The sequence below is a fragment of the Xiphophorus hellerii genome, chromosome 7 (assembly GCF_003331165.1).
Source record: "Xiphophorus hellerii strain 12219 chromosome 7, Xiphophorus_hellerii-4.1, whole genome shotgun sequence".
Lineage (NCBI taxonomy): Eukaryota > Metazoa > Chordata > Actinopteri > Cyprinodontiformes > Poeciliidae > Xiphophorus > Xiphophorus hellerii.
Window position 1 is genome coordinate 12,569,507 of NC_045678.1, and position 27,695 is coordinate 12,597,201.

At 36.5% G+C, this 27,695-nt stretch overlaps 2 protein-coding genes across 3 annotated transcripts in view; both read left to right on the forward strand.

Annotated features, from left to right (window-relative positions):
* The window catches only part of slc9a2 (solute carrier family 9 member 2), a 27,719-nt gene extending 119 nt beyond the window's left edge, over positions 1–27,600 (forward strand). Inside the window, exons 1-13 of one of the 2 annotated variants that reach the window (XM_032567559.1) lie at positions 1,639–2,184; positions 16,478–16,692; positions 16,772–17,020; positions 18,947–19,197; positions 19,300–19,517; positions 20,063–20,262; positions 21,211–21,300; positions 21,436–21,506; positions 22,898–23,065; positions 23,167–23,272; positions 25,302–25,418; positions 26,260–26,344; positions 26,903–27,600. In XM_032567559.1, coding sequence (XP_032423450.1) covers positions 1,920–2,184; positions 16,478–16,692; positions 16,772–17,020; positions 18,947–19,197; positions 19,300–19,517; positions 20,063–20,262; positions 21,211–21,300; positions 21,436–21,506; positions 22,898–23,065; positions 23,167–23,272; positions 25,302–25,418; positions 26,260–26,344; positions 26,903–27,327 — 2,460 coding nt within the window. In that variant the 5' untranslated portion in view covers positions 1,639–1,919 and the 3' untranslated portion in view covers positions 27,328–27,600. Of the gene's footprint in view, positions 1–1,638; positions 2,185–16,477; positions 16,693–16,771; positions 17,021–18,946; positions 19,198–19,299; positions 19,518–20,062; positions 20,263–21,210; positions 21,301–21,435; positions 21,507–22,897; positions 23,066–23,166; positions 23,273–25,301; positions 25,419–26,259; positions 26,345–26,902 lie in introns of those variants that run through there. The other variant, XM_032567560.1, reaches the window with a different exon arrangement.
* On the forward strand, positions 8,271–9,562 carry LOC116723580 (ADP-ribose glycohydrolase OARD1-like). The gene is made up of 4 exons (XM_032568608.1): positions 8,271–8,457; positions 8,593–8,651; positions 8,740–8,852; positions 8,959–9,562. Exons 1-4 carry the CDS (start codon positions 8,271–8,273, stop codon positions 9,095–9,097), a joined length of 498 nt encoding a protein of 165 aa, XP_032424499.1. The 3' UTR covers positions 9,098–9,562.
* Positions 27,601–27,695: the final 95 nt, after the last annotated feature.

A 27,695-nucleotide genomic window follows, 5' to 3' on the forward strand; every position in this document is an offset into this window, starting at 1 on the left:
GCTAATTTGTAATATAATGAAATATGTTCTTTAATTGTTTTTACACACTGTTCATTCTTGAGACGTGATGTTATTTTTCATATTCGAGTGTGTTGGTGTGTAAACATATTTCTTACTAAAACAATAATGAACGGAAGAAAAGAAAAAAAATACGTTTCGGATACAATCCTGTTGTTATAGATTTAAAATGGTAAAAAAAAAGGGGGGAATATCTGTGACACAGTATCTTTAAATGTTGGGAAAACATTTTTACTTAATTGAAATAAATTCAGGCATTGATTTGAGTATTGATTATACAATAGTATTGAGGAAAAATACTTTTTAATCACATTTTTTGTTGCAATTGTGTAATTTTGACTTAAACAGGTGAAATGAGTATTGTCACTGTTTACAGTTGTATTGTTGATCTCTTCTACTTTATTGTCAGACATCCAGAGTGTTCATGCTAGAGGAAAAACATTTTTTTTAGGATATCTGAAGATTAAGAAACATGGATAAATCTGAGGTGTTAACTATCCTGAAAAGAAGGATGTTTTTTTCCAGGGTAGTCTACACCTGGAAAGGTTTAATTAAAAATTGAAAAGAAGCATTTTAGGTTATTGTGAATTAGATTAGATGTTATTTTGTTGGGGTGCTGAGGTGGCGCAGGGGTTAAGCACAACCCACATATGGACGCCTTAGTTCAATTCCTGGCCTGGTGACCTTTGCTGCATGTTTCCCCCTTCTCCAATTACCCAATTTACTGTCAAATACAGGCCACTAGAACCAATAAAACTTTAAAAAAATATTTATTTTGTTGGCAAAATGTTGAATTATGGATATTTTCAATATGTGAAAATACAATACAGTCATGTACTGAAGATAATCTTTGGATGAACCAGTCAGGATTATCAGACAAATGTCTTATTCTTTTTAACAAATGCATTCTAAAGTATGGAGACATTTAAATAATTTGATGTCAAAAGAATATTATCTTGGATATTAAATCAATATTTACTGGTAGCTATGGTATTTATAATTATTGTTGTTGCTAAATTTAGTCAATAAAAATAATAAAATAAAACCCTAATTCTGAATTATAAAAAAGAGAGTTATTTTGAAGTCATTAGCAAAGAATTGAAGACAACAGTATAAGTTGATTAAATACAACAACAGTCTGCTAAAATCGCATGGCGACCACATATGGTGCATGGATGGGGATCCAAACAAAACAGATGAAAATACTCAGGGAACATTACCAATAAATAACGTAATCATGAGTAAATTTATCACGTGAGATTGTTTATGTAAATTATTGGGAAAAAATATACAAAATAATAAAAAAAATGTGATACTGTAAATGGGCAGAAAAATATTTCAGCCACAATTTCTTACATAGTTCAAGTTTTACTTGATAGGTTTCTTCATTTACAAGCAATCAAATCTACTCATTTCAGTCTGTATAAGCTTTAATCAGTCATATAGATCTAGTTCAGTCACTTGGGCTGTAAAACACTTTGCAGTAGTTGTTGTTTTTTGAGAAACGTTGCTGCTGACAGAAACTGCTTACCGTCAGCCCTGCAGAAACACAGAACGTGCCTCTTTTTTTTTTTTTTTTTACCTGCTCCAGGGAGGCTTGTGGCCGCACCCAGTCAGTATCGAAACTCGTGGACTCAGGTGAAGCACAGGTGTCCAGTCCCACAGGTAGACAAAGACAACACCATACTCGTTTCCCTTTTTTTCTTTATCACTGCTGGATTTTTTGAAGAGGTTTGCCTCAGAGTACACTGTAATTTTAATTTCAATGAGTTTTTAACAGAAGTGATGTTCGTTTTTATTTAATTTTTTTTACAATCTTTTGTTGACTAACGATGGAGTGATTGTGTTTCAACCTCCACGGTGTTAATATTGGAGCTTATGTACTGCGTCTTTTGCGCACCATGAATTACAGCTCCACCAAACGAGCGCTAGCTGTGCTTATTACCTGCACATTTTTAAGTCTTCCTTATGGCTGTAACGGAGAAGCTCCACATAAACCAAATGCAGGGGCCACGATTTTGCCCCAGACTAAGCCCGATAATGGACCCCAGGCTTATCCAGAGGATGTGCCTTCAAATTTACCTGTGTTCACTATGGACTATCCCAGAATACAAATCCCGTTTGAGATCACGTTATGGATGCTTCTGGCCTCCTTCGCAAAAATCGGTGAGTATAGTTTCTTAACCCTCCTGTTATGTTGCAGGTCAAATTGACCCGTTTTAAAGTTTAATTTTTTTTAAATAGTTGGAAGTATTTTTTTTGCATAAAACTTTTTCTATTTGTCTCAATAGGTGCATTCTACATATAAATTGAAAATTTGTACATTTTACACATTTGCACCCCCCCCCCGGGTCTACGTTTTACATAGATATTGTTCGGGTCAATTTGACCCGGCAGTCAAGTTGAAGGGCAAAAAAGATAAATAAAAAAAAAAGTCAAATTCTATGTTTCCTTGCAGCTATGAACCATATTTCACCACACACACACAAACGCACCCCACCACACACATACATGCACACCCCGACACACGCCAGCCCACTTTCTCACTATTCTCTTTACTTCACTAGGAAACTGCGAGAAAGCAGGTGTTCACACAACTTTTGACGGGAACATTTTCTGTTCCCGTGGGCAAACTTCACCCACACTGAGTGGACACTCAGCAGAAGTGGAGGGAAACATAAATACTCTCTGCATGACTCATTTATCTTGATTTTAATCAGCAGATCAATTTGACCCTGAACAGTATGTGTGTCTCAAGTTCAATTACAAAGATCACCCTTTGGTAAAAAAAAAGTGTAATATATTTTTTTTTTTACTAAAGATCAATTTCAAGGAAATTATAGTTTTTTTGTGCCTAGGTTTTTTTCAGTGGACATAAAAAATGTAAATTCCATTTTTTATGTCCAAATGAGTAAATGAGCAGGTTGTCGTCATTGATCCTTAATTTCTGAGAAATAAAAAAAACATCATTGCACAAATATTGATTGAAATGGTTAGTAATGGAGTTAACAATCAGATACAAAAATGTTTTGGAGGAATTTTTTGATTTTTGACACTATAGCATGATTAAACACTCCCCGGGTCAAATTGACCCACGAACATTATTGCTGTACCCCAGAAATGAACATAACAGGAGGGTTAAATATGTGAAATTTACAGATGGTCTGATGTCAAATATAAGCTCGTTGTACATAAACTTATCTGAATAATTCAATCCATTCAAATTCATGAAAAATAAAGTTATTGGGTTTGTTTTGGATTATGGACAACATTTGGACAACCCAAAATGCTGCTTTCCGGTAAAAGTGAATACTACACAAGAACAAAATAATATCTTTTAATACAGAAATGTCAAACCGCTGAAAAGTATATTGATGTAGATTTTGCATTCTATACTTGTGTGGGTTTGGTGAGATGTTAAAGAAGCCCTGATTAATTTAATAGCAGCCTTCACCTCATCTGCACTGTTGGGTCAGTCTCTCTTATCTTCCTCTTGACATTACTTTATAGAGTCTCTATGGGGTTTAGGTCAAGTCAGCTTCTGGCAAGTTTATCACAATTACAAAAAGGTACCACTTGAGAGAGACTCTATAGGCACCCTTCTGTCAAATTTTAATCGGAGTTTGATGGATGAGTGATTAATGACCCTAATTAATTGATATTAATTTCCGGTCACATGATGCCCCTCCCCCCATCCGGTCACATGATGCCCCTCCCCCCATCCGGTCACATGACCCCCCATCCGGTCTCATGACCTCAGCGTGCTTAACACGTGTTACAATATATTCCCGCTAATTTCAATTCAACCAATAGAAACAGAGACAGGCTCCGAGTTTTATGAGTAATACAATTAAAGTATAAAAAAAAACAATAAGTGTTAAATAATCAAGAATAATATACGATATAATATATTTAAATAGAATGTTGTAATTAACTCTGGTTTTGCTCACCAAGCCGTTCGTGTTTGTGCGTGTGTCCGGGCAGAATACTGGACAGGGAGAGGGTTGAACTTTGAACATGTCCCTCAGGATGTCTCAATGCCATACATTGTTTAAGGTGAACTCCTTCTGACCTCTATGAGTTTGAATTAGCCAATAGAAGCAGAGACAAGGGGTTCGGTGTTAGAAAATCAATAGTAACATACAATATAGTATATTCAAATAGATTTGGCTGTTGTAACTACATCCGGTTTTTTTTAAACACAAGGTCTTTCTGATATACTGCCTGAAGCGGGACAGGCCCCAGCCATCAGGAAGACTCTCATGACCTCCGGTCATCATGCGTGACACATGTGGCTCTCTATATTTCCGATCATCTCAATTGGGTCTCTATCGGGGGTTGATTGATATGGAGTAAACGCCAGCACAGGATTCATTCTCGTGACTTTTTGGAGGAGGCCCCATGACAGTGCTGCTCACCAAGTCATGTGTGTGTGTTTGTATATAAAGACATATAGAAACAAAAGTCCCTAAAGAAAACCTACAGTTTAACTATTTTACTGCATTATTTATGGTAGCACAATTAGCCAGTGTTGACTATGAGTTTGTGATTTCCTTCATCACTTCAATTTTAAACTCTAATAGATTTTCTTTTTCTGTAACACTTGCTAGTGTGATACATTTCAGTAAATGTTCCTCATTTGTACACGTACTTCTTAAGAATATGTGACAGACAGTAAACAGGCCTACTCAAATTTAACTTTTATCTTTCCGCAGTTAAAGAATTTGTCCAGACTTTTCCAGAATTTGGCCCGGCATCACTGTGAATGATTTTGTTCAGTTTTTTTTCTTGCTGTTGAATCAACACTGATCTTCCCACTGCTTCATGTTGTCTCCAAAATAGTAAATCTTGGTTTAAATACATTTGAAACTCAGATTTTTTTTCTGTAACACTTGCTAGTGTGAAACATGTTAGTAAAAGTTCCTCATCTGTAAATTTATTTCTGAACAATATCTGACAGGGACTAAACAGGCCTCGGTGAGGTTCCCTTGGATTTCTATTGATTTATTGAATGTGTAAATATTTATCAAACTGAATGGTCATTCAGTTTTTATATAGTTTTTTTTTTTCTTTTGGTGTTTGTTGCACAAATTTAAATATATGCTGGCTATCAGCCAAAAATTCAATCAGTGAATTTGTGTTTTTTCTTAAATACTCCCTCTCACGGAGACTTACTTACATCTTCTGACAACTAGCCCCACTTATAATAACATTGACTAAGTTTGCTATTGGTACACTTTACCTAAAAATAAAAATTAAACATACTCACTACACAACCATGCTCCAAGAGTTGCTCATAACATGGTGAATTGTTTTGTTACCTTTAAAATGATCTGCAGCTTTTGTTCCTCGGTCCTAATGATGCTGTTCACTAATGTTCTCTAACAGACAGTACAACACCTCTTGTAATTGATAAGCTTATAAATGATCAATGCGAAGCATCAGTATGCGCTAAAGAAGATCATATCAGTCAAATTAAGTAAAATATCATTATACTCAAAGCAATCAAAATTATATTTCTCTGAAAGGTCATTTTTCCTTTTCAGAGAGTTTAGACTGTATGAAAGGAATCAGTGAAATATACTATGAAATATTTTATCTGCTGCATCCCGATAATAAAACTTCAATTGTGAATTGAATGATTACATTGTATCTAGACACAAAAGAATCAACCGTTAATTAGTAATCATACTGACTAACAAGATCTGATCAAACAAGAAACTTGACTACCTCAAGGGATTTCTCACATTGGAGAATAAACCGTCTGACTTTCTTTAGCCACTAAATTTAACCTTACCAAAGTTTTGCCTTGGAGCAAACAGGTACTGAGTTTGAAGCGGATCAGATGCCTTCAGCCATCTGCTAAAGCTAGACTCCGGCCTTCCTCACTGTAAAATAAAACATTAGACTTAAACAAAAAGTTCAAGCGAACATCACTTAATTATCATCGACTTGTTGTTTGTACTCATCTTAAGCAAGTGGCAGGAATATTTGGATATATAAAAAAAAAGCATTATAAGTTAATCTATTTAAGTTGAGTCCATGCAACAAGTAAAATAAAATAAAAAGTGAACTATTTGAAAGTAATGAGGATTTTGGGTGGTAAAAGTTGAACATTTTAACATGCCCAGACACTACGCCATTTCTGCTCAAGCAAACCAAAAGGTTTTGAACAGAACAACCATGTCAAATAATGAGACCATGAATCTTTAATCTATGTAGCAAATATATTGCTGCTGCTGTAGGCAGAAAATAAAAGAAGTTTTACGGAGAATAATATTTTGGATGAGTTTAAGAATATTGTTTGCCAAAATCACACGGTGTAACTACACTTGTCTTTTATATGTAGCAGTAATTGAATCTTTTTGAGGCAATTGGTTGCATAAATTAAAGTAAATACGACCTATTTTCCTGCTCCACATACTTAGTTAGCAATTTGCCAGCTAGCTTCCCAGTCTGAACTTCTGGGCAATGTCTTGATTCAGTCAAATTTTCTATCTTGTATCTCCTGAACTCTGATATTTTGCTTGCTCGTCTTCATCGTGCTCTGAATGCAGTATCGGGTTTCTCTTACTTTAACCCGCCCAACTTACACCTGATTGGCATGTTAGCCTTTTGATTCCCTCCCAGTGAGGCGGTGCTTCACAAAGCAAACTGTTTGTCAAACTGTTGATCTGCCTCATGGCTGTTTTAGAAGATATGGTGACTGAGGTTTAGACAGTACTAGCCCGCTCATGCAGCTTGTTTTTATTAGATGGCAGTCCTAAAAGTACATATCTTTAAAATATGAATAAATATGTACAATTCCATAATTATTCGATCCAACGGTTATAGAAGTTTTGTAATAATGCAATTCAGGTATTTTACATTTTCTGGACTAAAGGAGGATTTCAGTTCAACACCTGTGGTTTCTTAATGTAAGTGTTTCTGCTACTGGACAAGAAACAGGGTTAAAAGAGGATTTAGAAAGAAAAATACAAAGATGATAGTTGTTTTTACCGAGAGCAAGGCTGTGACTAGTTATCGGGACAGAATGAGACCTGTAAAACTGTTGGGCATCTGCTCCAACAATTTATTAATCTTTAGGAAATATTTTTTGGACACAGCCATCCGCAGGAGCAAGATGAAGCAAGAACATCACAACATCAGATGTATTTTTTCATCCTTATATCCGTGATTTAAAACTATTTTTAATTTTTGTGTCATCTTAAAGATGGAAAGAGTCAATTATTTTTCACCCATGGAAAAGTGTAAAGTGTTTATTATGAGTAGGATTAACCAAGCTGAAGGAAAACAAAGAAAAAGGATAAATAAATATTAATTGATACAGAACCGAATCAGCAAATATGAACTTATGAAACTATTGAAACCTTCAAGAATTTTATGTTGTGTAAGATATTTAAGAAACTAATAATGAATCTGCGTTCATGAATTTCTTTATTTGGTTGTTATCTGTAAAATACGTTTACCTTTTGTTTTGTTGAACACCAGACATCTCATCTCTTTCCCACAGTTTTTTTTCCACTTAGTTCCACTACTGCAGTGGATTTTATAGTCAATGTTTAAAGCCAGCACAGAGTCTGAAGCGATGGAGGAGATTTACGTCAATATGGAACCTGTTGGAAAAACTGCATCTAATCACACAGGTAAGAACGAAGTTACAGAGAAATTTAGTGTGTATTGAATTCAATTTTGCTAAGGTTGAGGTTTTTGGAGAAGCGTATAAACAAGTCAAGTCAATGACGAGTCAATGACATGATGCATTCTGCATTTTTAACTCAGTTAACTTAACTTTTTGTTTTTTTAACTGACTTTAATACATTTAAATTGCTACGTTGTTTGATAAGTAGAATGGAAATGACTATTTTTTGTAAATGGTCTTGTAAATTAGCGTTTTAAAAATCAACTGAATTGAATTAAGAAATTTGACCATCGGATTGGACTGAAGAGAAATGATGAGCAATGTTTTATGGGTGGATGAAAGTAAAGATTGGTATTTTTGTAACATCAAAAGTTCATTTTTGAGGCAAACAGAAAATCCAGCTTATTATAGTTTACTGGGACTAACAACCCCCGGACAAATTTGGGAAAAAAATTCAGCTAAAGCGGGTGGTGCTTTAAGGAACAATGAGACACAGCCCAGTGTGGGGCCACATGTAGAGGGGATAAGCAAGGCTGTAGTAAGCGCCGTTACCAATTTGGTACTTTGTGGTTATAGTTTTCTCCAAGTTGCGTTTGAAGAAATTATGAACATGTGCAAAACTGAGAAACTCTATCAATCAACCAACTGGACATTAAAGTATGTCACCGGAGATTTGTTCTCCTGTCCACGCGATGAATCCTTGGCCCACTGCATCAGTGAAGACTGTCGCATGGGAGCAGGCATAGCGGTGATGTTCAAGAAGAAGTTTGGTCGAGTCTCAGAGTTAAAGGAGCAGAGTGAGTCAGACTAGTTACTAAAGTCTTTGTTTTGGAAAAAAATGTTTTATGTTTTTGCAGTTCATTCAAATGTATGATTTCAACAGCAGGTGCTAAATCATATTCTGTTTTGTATTTTTTTGTATGTCCTAATAGAGAAGCTTCCAGGGCAGTGTGCTGTCCTGACACATGATCAACGTTTCATCTACTATCTGGTAAACATACCACAATTATACTGCACAGGACCAAAACCTGTTTCATTATTCGATCTGGTAACTGTATCTTTCCTATTATGTGTCTCAGATCACAAAGAAAAAAGCCAGCCAGAAACCCACGTATGTCAACCTAAGACAGAGTCTGGAAGACATGAAATCTCACTGCTTAGAAAATGGTGTCAATAGGATATCAATACCTCGGTTTGTAGGAACTACTGTGAATAAATGACTATAATAAATACCCTTAAATCTTCTTCTTTATTGGGAATAATTAATCAATTTGCTTGTCTCATATCTCCCCCCTCAGAATTGGCTGTGGCCTGGACCAGCTGCAATGGTCAAAGGTGTCAAAGATCCTGGAGCAGATCTTTAAAGAGACAAATATCTCCATCACAGTGTACAGCCTGCCCTGTGTTGGGTCAAAGCTTCAAATGCATGCCGTGTAGTACATTTTCATTTGAGTTTTGTTTTTAACTTTAAATCCTTTATAATCTCTTAAAATTTTGGATGAAATCAACACTCCTTAAACAGTTTTAAGGAAACAATAAATAAGGAAACAATAAAAACCTCCCCATAAGATGTTTACATACAAGACTTTTAACATCCCACTGATGTAAAAATGATGTTTCCTGCCATTAAAGATACGAAACTTATTGTAAACACTGATGTTGCACTGTCACTATCGTACTACATGATGCTACTACTAAATCATGCTACACAAAATGATCCAACAAAGCCCCTGAGGCAGGTAAAATACAATAGTTATGCCTAAAATTTGGTTTTTTGTTTTTCTAAATCTATATAGTTGTTGAAAACGTAGCTTTTCCTGTGAATCTGTAAATCTAAATTGTGAAAGAGTTTGCTTCTCTAGCTTTATTTTCCTGACCCAAATTCAGGAGCAAGATTGTTGTCACAAGTTCTTTTTTTTGTCATGAGTTTTTAGTGATTCTGATACTTGACTTTTTTAGTATTTGTAACCTGTGAATTAAGTTGTACAGAATATTAGGACTTATATCTTTGTAAATAAAATTTAAGACAACAGCTTCATTTTATTGCAAGGGATGACCTTTACCTGCTAAAACACCAGGCAACGGTATGTAGGAAAATGCAATTTGAAATTTTTAGAAATTTCTTAGTTTTGCCTCAAAAATGAACTTTTGATGTTACAAAAATACCAATCTTTACTTTCATCCACCCATAAAACATTGCTCATCATTTCTCTTCAGTCCAATCCGATGGTCAAATTTCTTAATTCAATTCAGTTGATTTTTAAAACGCTAATTTACAAGACCATTTACAAAAAATAGTCATTTCCATTCTACTTATCAAACAACGTAGCAATTTAAATGTATTAAAGTCAGTTAAAAAAACAAAAAGTTAAGTTAACTGAGTTAAAAATGCAGAATGCATCATGTCATTGACTCGTCATTGACTTGACTTGTTTATACGCTTCTCCCTCTTCAAATTACTTTAACCCTACAATGACTTAATTTATCCATATTTTCAGGGGAAGCCGGTGGAACCAACATGTACATTTGCTGCTTTCTTTCTTTGTTTCTTTCTTTCATAGACTAGGACCATCACAAAATGAATAACCTCGCTGATTGAACTCTGAAATGAATAAAAAGTCATTCAGTTAATCATTCAGTTACTCAGAATCAGCACAACATTGACTCTTTCCGTCTTTAAGATGACTAGAACAAACTCCTCACTGTTGAATCCGTGGTGTTGGCATCACTTTATTACAAATGATAGTAAATAATTGGAAATATAATTTTACCAAGATAGAACTTAATCCGCTATTACCGGACACAACTGGAACTCCATAAAGTTTCGTAGTAAAAGTCACATTAATACACAATCAGAGCGCATCAACCGATTCTCCGCAAAAATACAAAAAAAAAACAAAAAAACAAACAAACAAAAAAAAACATTTGTTTATCATGTCAGAGTTTTAACAAGAAAGAAAAACACAGAGTACAAGCGATAAAATTGTTGTGTTATTAGATGCAGGTCACAACAGTTGGAAGTGTACATTTTATCTTTAGGGTTTTATGTAACACCGTACTAATAAGCTACATTATTGTTGGTGAATAATATCACAGTGAACACAGATCCTAATCATCCATCACTAGTGGATCTGCTCTTCTCTTCTTCCGCAGCCCCTGGATGAACAGGAACAACTGATGTTTGTTCGTTCTGTAGGACACAATTTCCCTTTAAGGAGAAAAAAATCAAAGTTTAGTTTGTTTTACATTGTTGTTTTTTAGCACATGCAAATGATAGAGCACTTAATAAATTAAAATAAAAGTTGTTCATTTACATTATATTCATTTAGACCAAAAAGGAAAGTTATTAGTTATACTCTACAATTCAGAGTAGAATTCAATTTTTAACGAAATCCAAATTTTTTAAAGCTTTTGACCAACCTTAAAGTGTCTTCAGCTCGTGGAGCCGTTTCAGTGAAGTTAGCGTTCATGGAGGGAAACTTGCTGCTGCTGTTCTGCTCGGTCAGAATGTTGCTGATGTCAGAAAAATCTGCTGTCATGTGATGAGCTGCAAAAAAAAAAAAAAAAATTAACCATGTTTGCAAAAAGAAGTGGCATTGTGTTTTCACTTAAGACTTATAAAATAGTTTCATGATTTTGGTTATGCCTGTAGAATTTAAACTGAGGTAACACTGAACAATAAATCGTTGGGTAAATAGTTTGAAAAAGAAAAGATATTAAAGACCTGCTAACCTAAATGGCTGCAAATGCAACCATTGCTGAAAATGAATCAAACTCATGTAACTTAATGTAATGTTTCACCTCTCTGCAACACTTTGAGTCACTAAGCTTTATTCTGTTTTAAACCCTTGCTATTTGGTCAGTTTGATTTTAGAAGGGGAACAATGACATTTTTTATATAACAGAAACTTAAAATTTACTCTTTTTACATCTTTAAGATGACTAGAAGAAGACTCACTGTGTACACTGAGGGCGATGAGTTCAGCCAAAAGTAAAACATTCAGGATTCCCAAACATACAGCCGCACGGAGGCAGAGCCTCTCTTTGGAGATGTTCGAACCTTAACAAAAACCTCAACCTTAGCAAAATTGAATTCAATACACACTAAATTTCTCTGTAACTTCGTTCTTACCTGTGTGATTAGATGCAGTTTTTCCAACAGGTTCCATATTGACGTAAATCTCCTCCATCGCTTCAGACTCTGTGCTGGCTTTAAACATTGACTATAAAATCCACTGCAGTAGTGGAACTAAGTGGAAAAAAAACTGTGGGAAAGAGATGAGATGTCTGGTGTTCAACAAAACAAAAGGTAAACGTATTTTACAGATAACAACCAAATAAAGAAATTCATGAACGCAGATTCATTATTAGTTTCTTAAATATCTTACACAACATAAAATTCTTGAAGGTTTCAATAGTTTCATAAGTTCATATTTGCTGATTCGGTTCTGTATCAATTAATATTTATTTATCCTTTTTCTTTGTTTTCCTTCAGCTTGGTTAATCCTACTCATAATAAACACTTTACACTTTTCCATGGGTGAAAAATAATTGACTCTTTCCATCTTTAAGATGACACAAAAATTAAAAATAGTTTTAAATCACGGATATAAGGATGAAAAAATACATCTGATGTTGTGATGTTCTTGCTTCATCTTGCTCCTGCGGATGGCTGTGTCCAAAAAATATTTCCTAAAGATTAATAAATTGTTGGAGCAGATGCCCAACAGTTTTACAGGTCTCATTCTGTCCCGATAACTAGTCACAGCCTTGCTCTCGGTAAAAACAACTATCATCTTTGTATTTTTCTTTCTAAATCCTCTTTTAACCCTGTTTCTTGTCCAGTAGCAGAAACACTTACATTAAGAAACCACAGGTGTTGAACTGAAATCCTCCTTTAGTCCAGAAAATGTAAAATACCTGAATTGCATTATTACAAAACTTCTATAACCGTTGGATCGAATAATTATGGAATTGTACATATTTATTCATATTTTAAAGATATGTACTTTTAGGACTGCCATCTAATAAAAACAAGCTGCATGAGCGGGCTAGTACTGTCTAAACCTCAGTCACCATATCTTCTAAAACAGCCATGAGGCAGATCAACAGTTTGACAAACAGTTTGCTTTGTGAAGCACCGCCTCACTGGGAGGGAATCAAAAGGCTAACATGCCAATCAGGTGTAAGTTGGGCGGGTTAAAGTAAGAGAAACCCGATACTGCATTCAGAGCACGATGAAGACGAGCAAGCAAAATATCAGAGTTCAGGAGATACAAGATAGAAAATTTGACTGAATCAAGACATTGCCCAGAAGTTCAGACTGGGAAGCTAGCTGGCAAATTGCTAACTAAGTATGTGGAGCAGGAAAATAGGTCGTATTTACTTTAATTTATGCAACCAATTGCCTCAAAAAGATTCAATTACTGCTACATATAAAAGACAAGTGTAGTTACACCGTGTGATTTTGGCAAACAATATTCTTAAACTCATCCAAAATATTATTCTCCGTAAAACTTCTTTTATTTTCTGCCTACAGCAGCAGCAATATATTTGCTACATAGATTAAAGATTCATGGTCTCATTATTTGACATGGTTGTTCTGTTCAAAACCTTTTGGTTTGCTTGAGCAGAAATGGCGTAGTGTCTGGGCATGTTAAAATGTTCAACTTTTACCACCCAAAATCCTCATTACTTTCAAATAGTTCACTTTTTATTTTATTTTACTTGTTGCATGGACTCAACTTAAATAGATTAACTTATAATGCTTTTTTTTTATATATCCAAATATTCCTGCCACTTGCTTAAGATGAGTACAAACAACAAGTCGATGATAATTAAGTGATGTTCGCTTGAACTTTTTGTTTAAGTCTAATGTTTTATTTTACAGTGAGGAAGGCCGGAGTCTAGCTTTAGCAGATGGCTGAAGGCATCTGATCCGCTTCAAACTCAGTACCTGTTTGCTCCAAGGCAAAACTTTGGTAAGGTTAAATTTAGTGGCTAAAGAAAGTCAGACGGTTTATTCTCCAATGTGAGAAATCCCTTGAGGTAGTCAAGTTTCTTGTTTGATCAGATCTTGTTAGTCAGTATGATTACTAATTAACGGTTGATTCTTTTGTGTCTAGATACAATGTAATCATTCAATTCACAATTGAAGTTTTATTATCGGGATGCAGCAGATAAAATATTTCATAGTATATTTCACTGATTCCTTTCATACAGTCTAAACTCTCTGAAAAGGAAAAATGACCTTTCAGAGAAATATAATTTTGATTGCTTTGAGTATAATGATATTTTACTTAATTTGACTGATATGATCTTCTTTAGCGCATACTGATGCTTCGCATTGATCATTTATAAGCTTATCAATTACAAGAGGTGTTGTACTGTCTGTTAGAGAACATTAGTGAACAGCATCATTAGGACCGAGGAACAAAAGCTGCAGATCATTTTAAAGGTAACAAAACAATTCACCATGTTATGAGCAACTCTTGGAGCATGGTTGTGTAGTGAGTATGTTTAATTTTTATTTTTAGGTAAAGTGTACCAATAGCAAACTTAGTCAATGTTATTATAAGTGGGGCTAGTTGTCAGAAGATGTAAGTAAGTCTCCGTGAGAGGGAGTATTTAAGAAAAAACACAAATTCACTGATTGAATTTTTGGCTGATAGCCAGCATATATTTAAATTTGTGCAACAAACACCAAAAGAAAAAAAAAAACTATATAAAAACTGAATGACCATTCAGTTTGATAAATATTTACACATTCAATAAATCAATAGAAATCCAAGGGAACCTCACCGAGGCCTGTTTAGTCCCTGTCAGATATTGTTCAGAAATAAATTTACAGATGAGGAACTTTTACTAACATGTTTCACACTAGCAAGTGTTACAGAAAAAAAATCTGAGTTTCAAATGTATTTAAACCAAGATTTACTATTTTGGAGACAACATGAAGCAGTGGGAAGATCAGTGTTGATTCAACAGCAAGAAAAAAAACTGAACAAAATCATTCACAGTGATGCCGGGCCAAATTCTGGAAAAGTCTGGACAAATTCTTTAACTGCGGAAAGATAAAAGTTAAATTTGAGTAGGCCTGTTTACTGTCTGTCACATATTCTTAAGAAGTACGTGTACAAATGAGGAACATTTACTGAAATGTATCACACTAGCAAGTGTTACAGAAAAAGAAAATCTATTAGAGTTTAAAATTGAAGTGATGAAGGAAATCACAAACTCATAGTCAACACTGGCTAATTGTGCTACCATAAATAATGCAGTAAAATAGTTAAACTGTAGGTTTTCTTTAGGGACTTTTGTTTCTATATGTCTTTATATACAAACACACACACATGACTTGGTGAGCAGCACTGTCATGGGGCCTCCTCCAAAAAGTCACGAGAATGAATCCTGTGCTGGCGTTTACTCCATATCAATCAACCCCCGATAGAGACCCAATTGAGATGATCGGAAATATAGAGAGCCACATGTGTCACGCATGATGACCGGAGGTCATGAGAGTCTTCCTGATGGCTGGGGCCTGTCCCGCTTCAGGCAGTATATCAGAAAGACCTTGTGTTTAAAAAAAACCGGATGTAGTTACAACAGCCAAATCTATTTGAATATACTATATTGTATGTTACTATTGATTTTCTAACACCGAACCCCTTGTCTCTGCTTCTATTGGCTAATTCAAACTCATAGAGGTCAGAAGGAGTTCACCTTAAACAATGTATGGCATTGAGACATCCTGAGGGACATGTTCAAAGTTCAACCCTCTCCCTGTCCAGTATTCTGCCCGGACACACGCACAAACACGAACGGCTTGGTGAGCAAAACCAGAGTTAATTACAACATTCTATTTAAATATATTATATCGTATATTATTCTTGATTATTTAACACTTATTGTTTTTTTTTATACTTTAATTGTATTACTCATAAAACTCGGAGCCTGTCTCTGTTTCTATTGGTTGAATTGAAATTAGCGGGAATATATTGTAACACGTGTTAAGCACGCTGAGGTCATGAGACCGGATGGGGGGTCATGTGACCGGATGGGGGGAGGGGCATCATGTGACCGGATGGGGGGAGGGGCATCATGTGACCGGAAATTAATATCAATTAATTAGGGTCATTAATCACTCATCCATCAAACTCCGATTAAAATTTGACAGAAGGGTGCCTATAGAGTCTCTCTCACTTGTAAAGCAGGTATTGGTACTTTTAGCAGTGTGGAAGGGGCCAAGCCCTCATCATGTCCATTAAGCTTGTAAGTAAAATAAAGCATGAAGACCAACTGTGGAAAATGCCCACTAGACCTCAAGCAACTTGGATTCTGTGGCTTTCCAATCATCCTGCAGACTCTGGGATTTTAGTTTTTCTGAAAACATCATGCAGCAAAGGTCATCAGGCTTTGCTGCATGCATCCAGTGACATCGAATTCTCCATTTGGGTTGTGCTTTAGCCCTGCGCCCCCACAGCACCCCACATGAAGGGTTTTCATGACTGTCTGCTTCAGCTGTCAATTCAGCAGTCTTCCCCCAGATGCGTTTAAAATTATTTTCCTTAACTGCTCTTATGATATTTTCATTTGTTGAGAAAATTAACCTGGGCTTTTTATTAGCTGTAAGCCAAGATAGCAAAAATTAACAAAAATAAACACTTGAACCATGTTACACTGTGTGTAACAAATCTACATAGTGTTTGGCTTTGTTTTGGTTGAATCGTTGAAATACCTTAGTAATAATTTTATAACTTATTGAGTTGCAGGAAATGCTACACCAAAGTCACATCTTCCTCTTTTTTTTTCTTTCAGGTTTTCATGTGTATCACAAGATAACGATCTGGGTGCCAGAGTCATGCCTTCTCATAAGCATCGGTCTGATTGTTGGCGCCATCATGCACTCAGTCCACGAGGAGCCTCCGGCTGTTCTCAGCAGCAATGTCTTCTTCCTTTACATGCTCCCCCCTATCGTCCTGGACTCGGGCTACTTCATGCCCACCAGGCTGTTCTTTGAGAACGTGGGCACCGTGAGTAAACGACTCAACCACATTCCCGTTTCTTCACTCATCTGCACTTAATGACCCGTGCTCTTCCTTCGGTGTGCAGGTGTTGTGGTTCGCAGTGGTGGGGACCCTCTGGAACAGCATCGGCATCGGCGTGTCCCTGTTCGCCATATGCCACATCGAGGCGTTCGGCGTGCAGGACATCAACCTGCAGGAGAACCTGCTGTTTGCGGCCATCATCTCAGCCGTGGACCCCGTGGCGGTTCTCAACGTCTTTGAGGACATTTCTGTGAACGAGCAGCTCTACATCGTGGTGTTCGGAGAATGTCTCTTTAGCGACGCCGTCACTGTGGTGAGCTAGAACGTTTCTGATCCTTTCTGCTAACGTTGAAACTTGCTGCCCTTATCGGGATTGTCCTGTGTCACTATTGGGTTAGAAAACAAAGTATGCAATTAGTGTTTATTTTTCTTCACGAATGCGCAGCAAAATGGCACTAGTCTTCACATAAACACATTCTAGTCCCACAGGAATATGTATTTCTTTATATTATTTCAAAGGTTTTAATTCATCATCATCACTGCTTCACCCCTCCTGTCATTTAAAACCCTTTTAGCACATGAAACATCTACTATTGTGCAGTGAGCAAGTTTTTATATTCTTCTGCACTCAAAAGGTTCAACTCAGGTTTCATCGCCATACTAACACTTTCTTAATTTTACTTTTTTGGAGTTAGGGTGCATGCGTGACAACATAATGTGTGTGGGAGAAACGCTGGCCCACAGGCATGATGGCCGTACAGAAAAACGAGGGGGAGAAAAAAAGCGTCTGAGAAATGAAACAAATGTGTCATGTCAGCCTCATTCAGAACCTGTTTGCTCACATGCTGCCAAACCTGTTTCTGAGGTCACAGTTGCATGTGCGTTTGGTAGCGTGGGAGGAGTCAACACATGCACATATCGTCTGTTACATGACCGAAGTGAGCTCATCCCCCTCCCTCACCACTCCAGTTCTCTTCGTTTTATATTCAAACACTCCGACCAAACCCAGCTCTGTAAACCAGTTCTCCTTTCACTGAGTTCGTCACCTTTTTGTTTAGCATCAGTAGATTAAACAGAAAACAAACATTACACTGGGTCATTAGGGAAGCCCAGGAATAAGAATGATCACATATTTGACACTTTGCCTATAAGCTAAAAGTAGGAGCAGTGTTTTCACCAATTATAAGATTCTCCCAGGATTTACATACGATCACCTGGTTTACTCCTCATTTAGCAGTTGGGCAGTTTTATTTCAATCTGTATCGTATTTCCAGCCACATTTTTGGCTGGAAATGTGTTTGCTTATTGTATTACTGGCATTCGTATGCAAATACAAACAGAAAACTGAGAGCACCGTAGTTACTACACACACACAGAGTTGTTAGAACCTGACTAGTATTCAGTAGTGTATTTTTATTTTTATTCTTTTGGAAATATCAGGATTTTAATTATCATTAATTTCTTTCTCAATTAATGATTATGACAGGGACCTTTTTTAAGGAACACAAGCCCACACTTCTACATGAAATTTTATTTTTATTTGTGAAAGGTGCTTACTACTCTGTGAAAAGCTTTCCACAAAAATTTGAAGCCACCTAAAAAATATTTAGTTTTTTACTTAGAGGGATATGATGACATCTGGTTAAAATATTACTCTGCCTTGAGCTGATTTGTCGTCCAAGGATCTTGGTTGAATGAGATCAAAACAATCTCAACAACCTTTTCAGTCATCAGGGATTTGTATTTGCTGTTTGTAATGATTGTATTTATTGACAAAATGTGTGTAAGTCATTTTAATTTTGCCTTGTTTGTTTTTAATTAGACAAATTGCACATTTTCAGGAACCACAGATAAAAAAATAGCCTTTTGGCTATTTCTGTTACTTTTTACAAAACTTTTAATGTGCAATGTCCCTACCACATAAATCACAGGTGTCAAACTCCAGTCCTCAAGGGCCGCTGTCCTGCAACTTTTAGATGTGCCTCTGCTGCACCACACCTGAATAGAATAATTAGGCCATTAGCAAGGCTCTGCAGAACTGATCGACACAAGGAGGAGGTAATTAAGCCATTTCATTCTAGTGTTTTGTACCTGTGGCACATCTAAAAACTGCAGGACAGCGGCCCTTAAGGTCTGGAGTTTGACACCCTGAAATAAATGAATACATTTCAAAATTAGAGACCAGAGTTTCTAACCATTCCCATGATCTCTGAGAACTTCTATGTTTGCCTGTTTTCAGGTGTTGTACAGCATGTTCACCTTTGTGGCGGAAATGGAGGTGGTGGAGCCCGAAGATGTGTTCTTGGGAGTGGCGAGGTTCTTTGTGGTCGGCCTTGGGGGGATGGGCTTTGGCGTCCTTTTTGGTTTTGTGGCCGCCTTCACAACAAGATTCACCTCCAAGGTCAGAGAAATCGAACCCCTCCTCATCTTCATGTTCAGCTACCTGGCGTATCTGGTGGCCGAGCTCTTTGCCATCTCCTCCATCATGGCGTGAGTGGCTTTGAAATGGTCTTGCGTATTCAAATATCTGACCTGTAGACTGCTTTAACCATAATAAATCAAAAAGCTGCTACTGTTTGTGCGTTGATGCAGCATTGTTTGCTGTGCCCTCACCATGAAGTACTACGTCGAGGAGAACGTTTCCCAGCGTTCTTCCACAACCATCCGGCACGTGGTCAAGATGCTCAGCTCTATCTCGGAGACCCTCATCTTCTTCTTTTTAGGCGTCGTCACCATAACAACCGAGCATGAGTGGAACTGGGGCTACATCCTGTTCACGCTGCTATTTACCTTTTTATGGAGAGGTCTGGGTAAGCAGGATGCAAGGCGCGGCGTTAATAATGTGAATCTGTTAGTGAAACTACAAGATTGGTGTTACTTTTAAGATTTACTTCAAAGTTTTGAGCAGTGTTTGTATAATTTAGCATATACAGTACAGACCAAAAGTTTGGACACACCTTCTAATTCAATGGGTTTTCTTTATTTTCATGACTATTTATAAGGCAAGAAATCCCACTTATTAACCTGACAGGGCACACCTATGAAGTGAAAACCATTTCAGGTGACTACCTCTTGAAGCTCATCAAGAAAATGCAGAGTGTGTGCAAAGCAGTAATCACAGCAAAAGGTTGCTACTTTGAAGAAACTAGAATATAAGGGGTATTTTCAGTTGTTTTACACTTTTTTGTTTAGTGCATATTTCCACATGTGTTATTCATAGTTTTGATGCCTTCAGTGTGAATCTACAATGTCAATAGTCATGAAAATATTGAATTAAAAGGTGTGTCCAAACTTTTGGTCTGTACTGTATATATATATATTTATATATATATAATTTTATTTTTTTCTCTTCCAGGTGTTTTGGTGCTGACTCTGATCATTAACCCTTTCCGAACCATCCCATTCAATATGAAGGATCAGTTCGGTTTGGCCTACGGAGGACTGCGGGGCGCCATTTCCTTCGCTCTGGCCTTCACACTTCCTGACAGCATTGGCCGGAAACAGCTGTTCATCACTGCCACCATCGCAGTAATCCTCTTCACAGTGTTTCTCCAGGTGACAGTTTCAGTTCAGTTTTATGCAAAGTCTGTGGATAAAACTGGACTGCGTGCTGTGGTTGAAGCTGGCTAGAAGCTTTGCAAATCATAATTAGATCGGCTGAAGTCAGGAAGTGAGTAGATCAGTCACGAGATCGTTTAACAACATATGTGTTAATGTGAAAGCTTTCAGAGTGTGATGGCATAGTCAGACTTTTAGACTTGGCTTCTGTCAATGATAACTTTATTGATAAAACACTTTACAAGCACTAAAATACTGCACTAAAATACTATCAATCAATAAAATGATTGATAGTAAATGAAAGAATAAAGACAAAAGACACAAATGAAAATAATTAAATTAGTTTTGCTGGTGTAATTTGTCTTTATAACATTCATTTATCGGTAATATTAGGGGTTCATGATTCTCCTACTAGATTAATTTATTGAAAACTTTTCACTGAAGCCAGTTCTGGCGTATTTTCATGAACTAGTAGCACATTGTGATATTAAAACTATCTAGAAATGTTGGGAGGTTTGGATTTAATGAGTGATATTGGATTCTCACTGTATAATCCTTGAGTTAAAATATCATATTACTATTTTAAACAAGAATGTTTTTCATTATTTATTCAGGGGTTTTTAAAGAATAAAATCAACTTTTATTCCTCTTGTCACAATAACATGACATATTAGTAAATATACATTAGTTTATTATTTTGATGCATAGACCTGATCAACATGATAAAAGTCTAACAATTTAATGTTATCTGGTTAAAAAAAAGCTGGTTAATGCCTGGCTCAAGCATTCATTGGGTGAGAGGCAAATACGCGAGTTATATTGAAATACAAATATTTGTGTCTTTCAATTCAAATAAAAAAAATCTAATAATTTCTAATTGACACCATCATATAAAGCCAGGTTCATTTTAAACACTTTAAAAGTGTTTTTTGTTTCTCTCTGCAGGGCATCAGTATCCGACCTCTGATTGAGTTAATCAACGTACGGAGGACCAACCGTGACGTAGAGACCATCAATGTAGAGATTCACAGCAGGGTATAACGCAGACATTTATTCTTATCATCTACTGTGTGTGTGTGTGTGTGTGTGTGGGTGTGTGTGCGGGTGCGTGGGTGTGTGTGTGTGTGTGTGTTCACAAGGAAATGCTGAGACGCTCTTTGTCACTTTCAGCTCATGGAGCACACAATGGCAGGAATAGAGGATCTCTGTGGACAGTGGAGTCACTTCTACTGGAAGGACAAGTGAGTAACTCTGGCATCCTAATTCTGCTTAAATTGTTGTTTAACAGGTTGGTATGTTTATGGTTTGGCACTTCTTGTTGCATGCCAACAAATCAAATGCTGTTAAAAATCTGGAGGAAGAGTGTCTTTCACATCATGTTTAGCAGTGAGTGTTCATGATGGCGAGGTGAGGAATGCCATGTTCAGCCTCAGCAGTCAGCAAAGAAAATATAAACAATTTCCTTCTGCTCAAAATTAGTTGTATTTTTGTATATGCTTCTCTTTTCATCTTCATTTTCTTTTGTTGTCCCCCTTTCTTCCTCTTCCTCTTGGCTGTGTCGACATTCCCCTAGCGGGCCTTGTGAGACTGGTCTCTCAAGTTTCTAACAGTGGATTAGTTTTAACCAGTCGAAACATGCTCTGAACATGACACTTACATATAGAGCAGTCAGGTTGTATGTATTGACACAGCAAGTTTATATTGATATAGGACTATTAGATTATTATTAAGGGCAAACTTTTAGGAACTCAGTCATTTTGAACAGTGGGAGAAAGTCTTCTGGACTGGAAATGGTACAAAGGGCAATTGGTGGCTTCACATAAAAGAAAAGTCAGAGAAGATATTTGTATTCACCCCTCTTTACTCGGATGCCATTTATTTGGCCTCTTCAAGCCGGCAGGTTGGGCAAGAAGAGCGTTAACCAGTCCCTCAAGGAAGTTGTGATGTTGTAATTCACCATTCACAAATTTTCAGAGGATTTGGGATTTTCAACAATCATCATTTTTGCAGATCTGCATTTCATTCTTTTATGAATGAATTTTGGCCAATTCCCCTTAGTCTCCTTTTAATCTAACCTCATTTCACAAGGTTTCTTGAAAGCTGATTTAATTTAACACGTACGATGCTAAACGGTAACATTTGCCTTTTTTTGTTTTTTCCAAAAACGAAGGGGACATGTTCCGCTGCACTTCCCATATACATGCCCTCTGTCTCCTGCACTTTTTTCAGTCATTACAACAATTTAGCAATTAATAATTAGATGTGGTAATGTGATTTTCTTGGCTGCACTGCACATTCTGTCATGTTCAGCAAGCGGTCAGCCAAAAGGCAAATAATTTTGCCGTTTTCTTCCAAGTAAACAGATAATAATACCCATGCTAGAATATCAGATTTAAAAAAATCACAACTTCGATTACAAATATTTGAAAAGGTGACACAAAATCACTAAGTCACTTAGTGAAACTCTGCAGCAACCTGGAGGGACTGATTTAAAAAGAGAAAAATCTAAGAGTAACTTTAAGACAGCAACACAGGAAGCTACTGTCAGAACTACAGAAATTTAGCCTGTGTTCATGTATCTTAGGATGAGAAAATAATTTCATACAAGCAAAATTTCTCATCCCAATCCTAGGTTCATGAAGTTCAACAACCGAATACTACGTAGGATCCTGATCCGAGACAGCAGGGCTGAGTCCAGTATTGTCGCGTTGTACAAGAAGCTGGAGCTGCAGAACGCCATGGAGATCCTGGACACGGTGTCTGGGGACATCAGTGCTGCTCCTTCCCTCGTCTCTCTTCAGTATGAAACCTTGATCCTGAAACCACACAACTTCCTTATTGTTTGGTCAGATCAACTAATAACCATTCTTTCTGAATTAATATATCTTTTTTTTTATTTAGGGGAGAGAAGAAGGAATCTACTAATCCAAAGAAGACATTCATGGCTGAGGACCTGAAAAACATGCACGACCTCCTTTCCAAGAACATGTACAAGATCAGACAACGGGTAAGATGGACAATAAAAACAGCACTGCCTCTAGGCTACTAGGATTTGGTCGTTTATTTGTCAGACTCAATCCATGGAGTCATTTTCATTTGCTGTCTCAGGAACCATTTCTCTTTTATTTTGGTATAAATCCAACTGACAGACCCTGTGTTAAAACCATTTTGAATTTATTTTAAATAATTCACGAGAGTTGTTTAAAATTTCTCCACATTTCAAATAAATCATAACCTAGCAAGGTTGTAAATAACTTTGGAAGAGAGACCTCCTTGACATCACCATCCTCTTTCACGCTCAATCGTGAGAATATTATATTTTTCACACTTGTTTGTACTGTGTGTATTAATTCACCTGAAGATATATTTGGTGTTTTGAACTATTAGATGGGCAGTTGTAAGAGTTTCTAGAGGAAATCTAGTTTGTGCAGATTTTTTGATCCTTAGCCCCCATGAATAATGGAGTCCACTGGATAAAATGCATCAGTCTGATGTTTACGATGGACACTTAGTTACTTGTGATTTTGCTGTAGTTCTCTTCCGCTTATTCTACTTTCATTTCCATCCTGCTCTTTGTTTCTGTGGGCAAGATAAGCTTTGGTTCTCATTCAGACAGAAACAGGCAAGAGAAATGTGCCAGTGTTTATGTCAGATTTATGTTAAAGGGGGAAAAAAAGTGATGCATTACAGATGAAAAGTTCACCAAAACTGATAAACTTACCAAAGTAAAGAAAAATAGTGCAATGCATCAGTTACATTTATTTTAATAGAAGTGGTATTGCTACCAATTATTGTGTCATAGTTAATTAATTTTTTTATGCTGGCATTTATTTCCCATGGAATATTTTTTAAAAATAATTTTGGATTAAAACATTTCAAACATTTGATAAGAAAAAAAAACATCTGTCACAGTTTATACGTTTTTTGCCAGTATTGCCAAGAAATTGAGGCATGCATTCAACAGTGCCGGAAAATAATGAGACTAGGTTTGTGGATAATTTTCATAGATTTTTCTGTTATTTTAAACTTTACTACATCTTATAGAGAAGGTCATGCACTTTTCCACATCTGAAGAAAATACTCATTGTTATAAAAGTTGATTTTAGCATGTTTATTTTAAATAAAATTCTGCAAAGCTAATCAAATGGTCCGCACAGTAGCTATTTATCGACAAAAACTTCAGCATAACATTGTTAGTCTTTAATTGACTGAGTCAGACAGCCAGAGTTGACATGGAAACCAGAAACAAAATGATTTTTTTTTTTACACAGGCCTGGCCCACTAAATGGAGCTTCGTCAGAGTTTTTTGTTTTCTTCCAGTAATGTGTTAGCGACATGTGGAAACTCCAAACACTGAAACTGGGCTTGTTTTGCATAACGATGGTGTGTCTCTGGCAGTACTTTTCCACCAGTGACAATGACATCAGCCCTCAAAAGCCTCTTTGATGTGCAGACAAATGGAAAACATGCTTCCTGGTTGGGCTGGCAGCTTTATTTTAAATAGTTACAGTACTGTGTTGTTCTTCTTAAACAGTGTCCATTATGAACTAATGTCCTTTTTCTATGATATTGCTGAGGAGTTATGAAAACTGCCAGCCTTAATCTCAGCCCTTACATACTTAAGGTGTAATTAAGAAAATAACTTTGATTCAATAATCCCATATGTGACAGTACATCATGTTTTCTGTTGCACTGTTTTGCTTATATCTACATAAATAAAAATGGTTGTTTTGTATCATGGAGGATGATTTTATGGTTGCAAAGCACAAACACAGAAACTTCCCTCTTGTTGCTCAGACAGGTGTGTTCAGGTTTGGTTGAGCAATCCGAGCTTTAGAGAATGCTGTCTCCCCTGAAAGAGAGCACTTACTGGTTTATTTATCAGAGCCTTGGTTATCTCTAGAGGACGATGTAGGCAGTGGAGTTGCATTTCTGACTTCTGCAAAGCCAAACTTGATCAAATGTGTGAAAGAAGCCCTTCATAAAGGCCACAACTATGCAGATAACGTCGTCTTACTTTGTGTTTATGTTTTCAGACGGTGGCATTTACGAGTAAGCATGCTCTGCCCAATGACAACCAGCCCAGAGAGATCCTGATCAGACGCCACGCCAACATCCGCCGAAGCCTCCGTCACGGCAGCTTTCAGTCAACAGTGAGCTCTAAATCAGGATTTCACAGATTCTTCCAAATGCTACCGTACTTTAAAAAAATGTTTTGGTTTTGCAATCAAACCATGATTATTATTTTTTTGCATCATTAGTAGAAATTGTAGAAGAACTAAAGAAAAATCCAAATGAATGAAATCTGAAAACCATCTGGGATAGTGTCTTAGGAGACTTTGATCAGTCCTAATAGTAAAGTATGTGTAATATTTTCTAATATAAATCAATAACTTTAAGTGATTTATACTTATGTTTTATTTAAATATATTAACCAAAATTGCCTTTATTTGTTTTTTCCTGTTTTGGTTGCATGATATGGTAAAATCCATAATATAATTATAATATAATTGAGAATTTAGTTCTCATGTAGTGAACATTATCCCAAACCCCCCCAAAAATAATTGCAATTTGGTGCAATTAAATGTTAATATAGTGAAATTAGAAAATTTGCCCAAGTGATTGCATTTATTTATTTATCATCATGTGACTAAAGCTTAAAATCCATCATTATTTGCCAGGTTCTAATTTCAACACTTGCAGAAATGGGTTTTGTGGATCTGAATTTCAGTGACTCTGTTAAATGAATTGGGGAATTCATGAGTACATTTGAAAACAGCTATGTTGAAACAAAAATAATTTTCAAGATCCTTTTCAATTACACTTTTTTGTGGTTTGTTGATGTTTAAGGTGCTAAAGTTTACTTCTTTAAAATCAGATAATTCTAGGGGTCTCAACACACATTCCTAAACATGATGTAGATCAGTAAAGGTTAAAACGAAAACCCTTGCAGGCAGGCTAATTTTTGTATATGTTTTGTATTTTTATTCCCAGATTCCAAAGTCTCAGAAATATTTCTCACTTCCTACTGGACAGAATTTGGGGTCAAAATATCCATCTGTGAGGCGGCGTTATGCAGGTAAGCTTCTAAAACTAAACTTACAAACCCAATTTTTTATTTTTCACGAGCTAGGAAATTAATTAGGCAAATGTATTTAGTCAGACAGACGTAACTTTTCTCACATTTTCTGATGTCACAACAACAAATATTGATGTATTTTATTGAGATTTTATGTGATCTGAAACAGAAAAACTGTAAACTGGAAGGAAAAGAATAAACAGTCTCTGCTAAATAAAATACAAAAATGCTCATGTTAATTTGTTTTAATTCCCATTTTACTTTGAAGACCATAAACAAAATCCAGTGCAACCAATTCCTTTTAGAAATGATCTATATTCCATGCCCATATGTCCTTTTTCATTAGACACCAAATTTTTGGGACAAACGTGTAGAGACCCATTTAATAGCTCTACTCACAATATGTTATAATAGTAAATATCAACGTATTAAAATATGACCAACAAATAGAAGATGCCTGTGAAGTGGAAAGAAAATGTTGGAGAAGTTTCAAATGTCTGTTCTTTTAATTGCTGCTTTATAATTTTTCCTTCATGTTTCCCATCCTTTTATTCTCAGATGACCATGAAACCATGTCTGAGGTAGCCTATCCTACCCGGTGCTCTCGATTCATCCAGCCCAAACGCTCCTCGTCCGGAGCCATGATGCCTCTTCACACGCTGGAAACTCTGAAGGAAGTTCCCTCCACTGATGTCCTCAATGAAAGCCAGAGTGAGAGCTTCAGCAAAGACCAGTGCAAACCCCAGACTGGCTCCTCTTACAGGGATTCCCGCTTCCCAACACATCGTCGCCACTTCAACCCTCCTTTTGACAATAACAACGGCTCTGCTGATGACTTAAGAAATGAGGATGAGGCAGAAGAGGAGCAGCGGCGGCGGCATCGTGGGGCTTTGAGGCCTCCTCCCAGCTGGGCAGCTGAACCCAGAGACGATGCGCCTCGAAACCCTCTGCTCAGACGGCCGCAGTGGAACCCTAAAAAGTAAATGACTGCATCAAATAGAACCTCAAATTGTAAAAAAAACAACAAATCTTTGAGTGTCCTGATTTTTACTTTCAAAGATGAAGGCAAATTTATACTGGAGGTCTTTTTTTCCCATTTTTTCTGAATAAAGCCCCAGCTCATAGGAGCACCTCATAGAAAAGAGGTGCAATGCGCATCAGAGACACAGCTCACTACTGTGTTGCCATTTAAAATTTTATTACTAATTTTTATATTGTTTTAAGTTGTCAAATACATTTTATCAGGGAATTACAATGTATATATTATGACTTTTATTTTATTCCATGTCATAAAGCTGAGGAAGCTTCATTTTATGGATACCTTAATGTATTTAAAGTGTCGTCACCCACT

What these genes read in the sequence shown, in the direction of transcription:
- LOC116723580 (XM_032568608.1), top strand. Translation starts at nt 8,271, where the DNA reads ATGTGCAAAACTGAGAAACTCTATCAATCAACCAACTGGACATTAAAG. An exon ending in CTCAGAGTTAAAGGAGCAGA is followed by an intron (nt 8,458 to 8,592) that starts GTGAGTCAGACT and finishes ATGTCCTAATAG; the next exon opens with AGAAGCTTCCAGGGCAGTGT. An exon ending in AACGTTTCATCTACTATCTG is followed by an intron (nt 8,652 to 8,739) that starts GTAAACATACCA and finishes TATGTGTCTCAG; the next exon opens with ATCACAAAGAAAAAAGCCAG.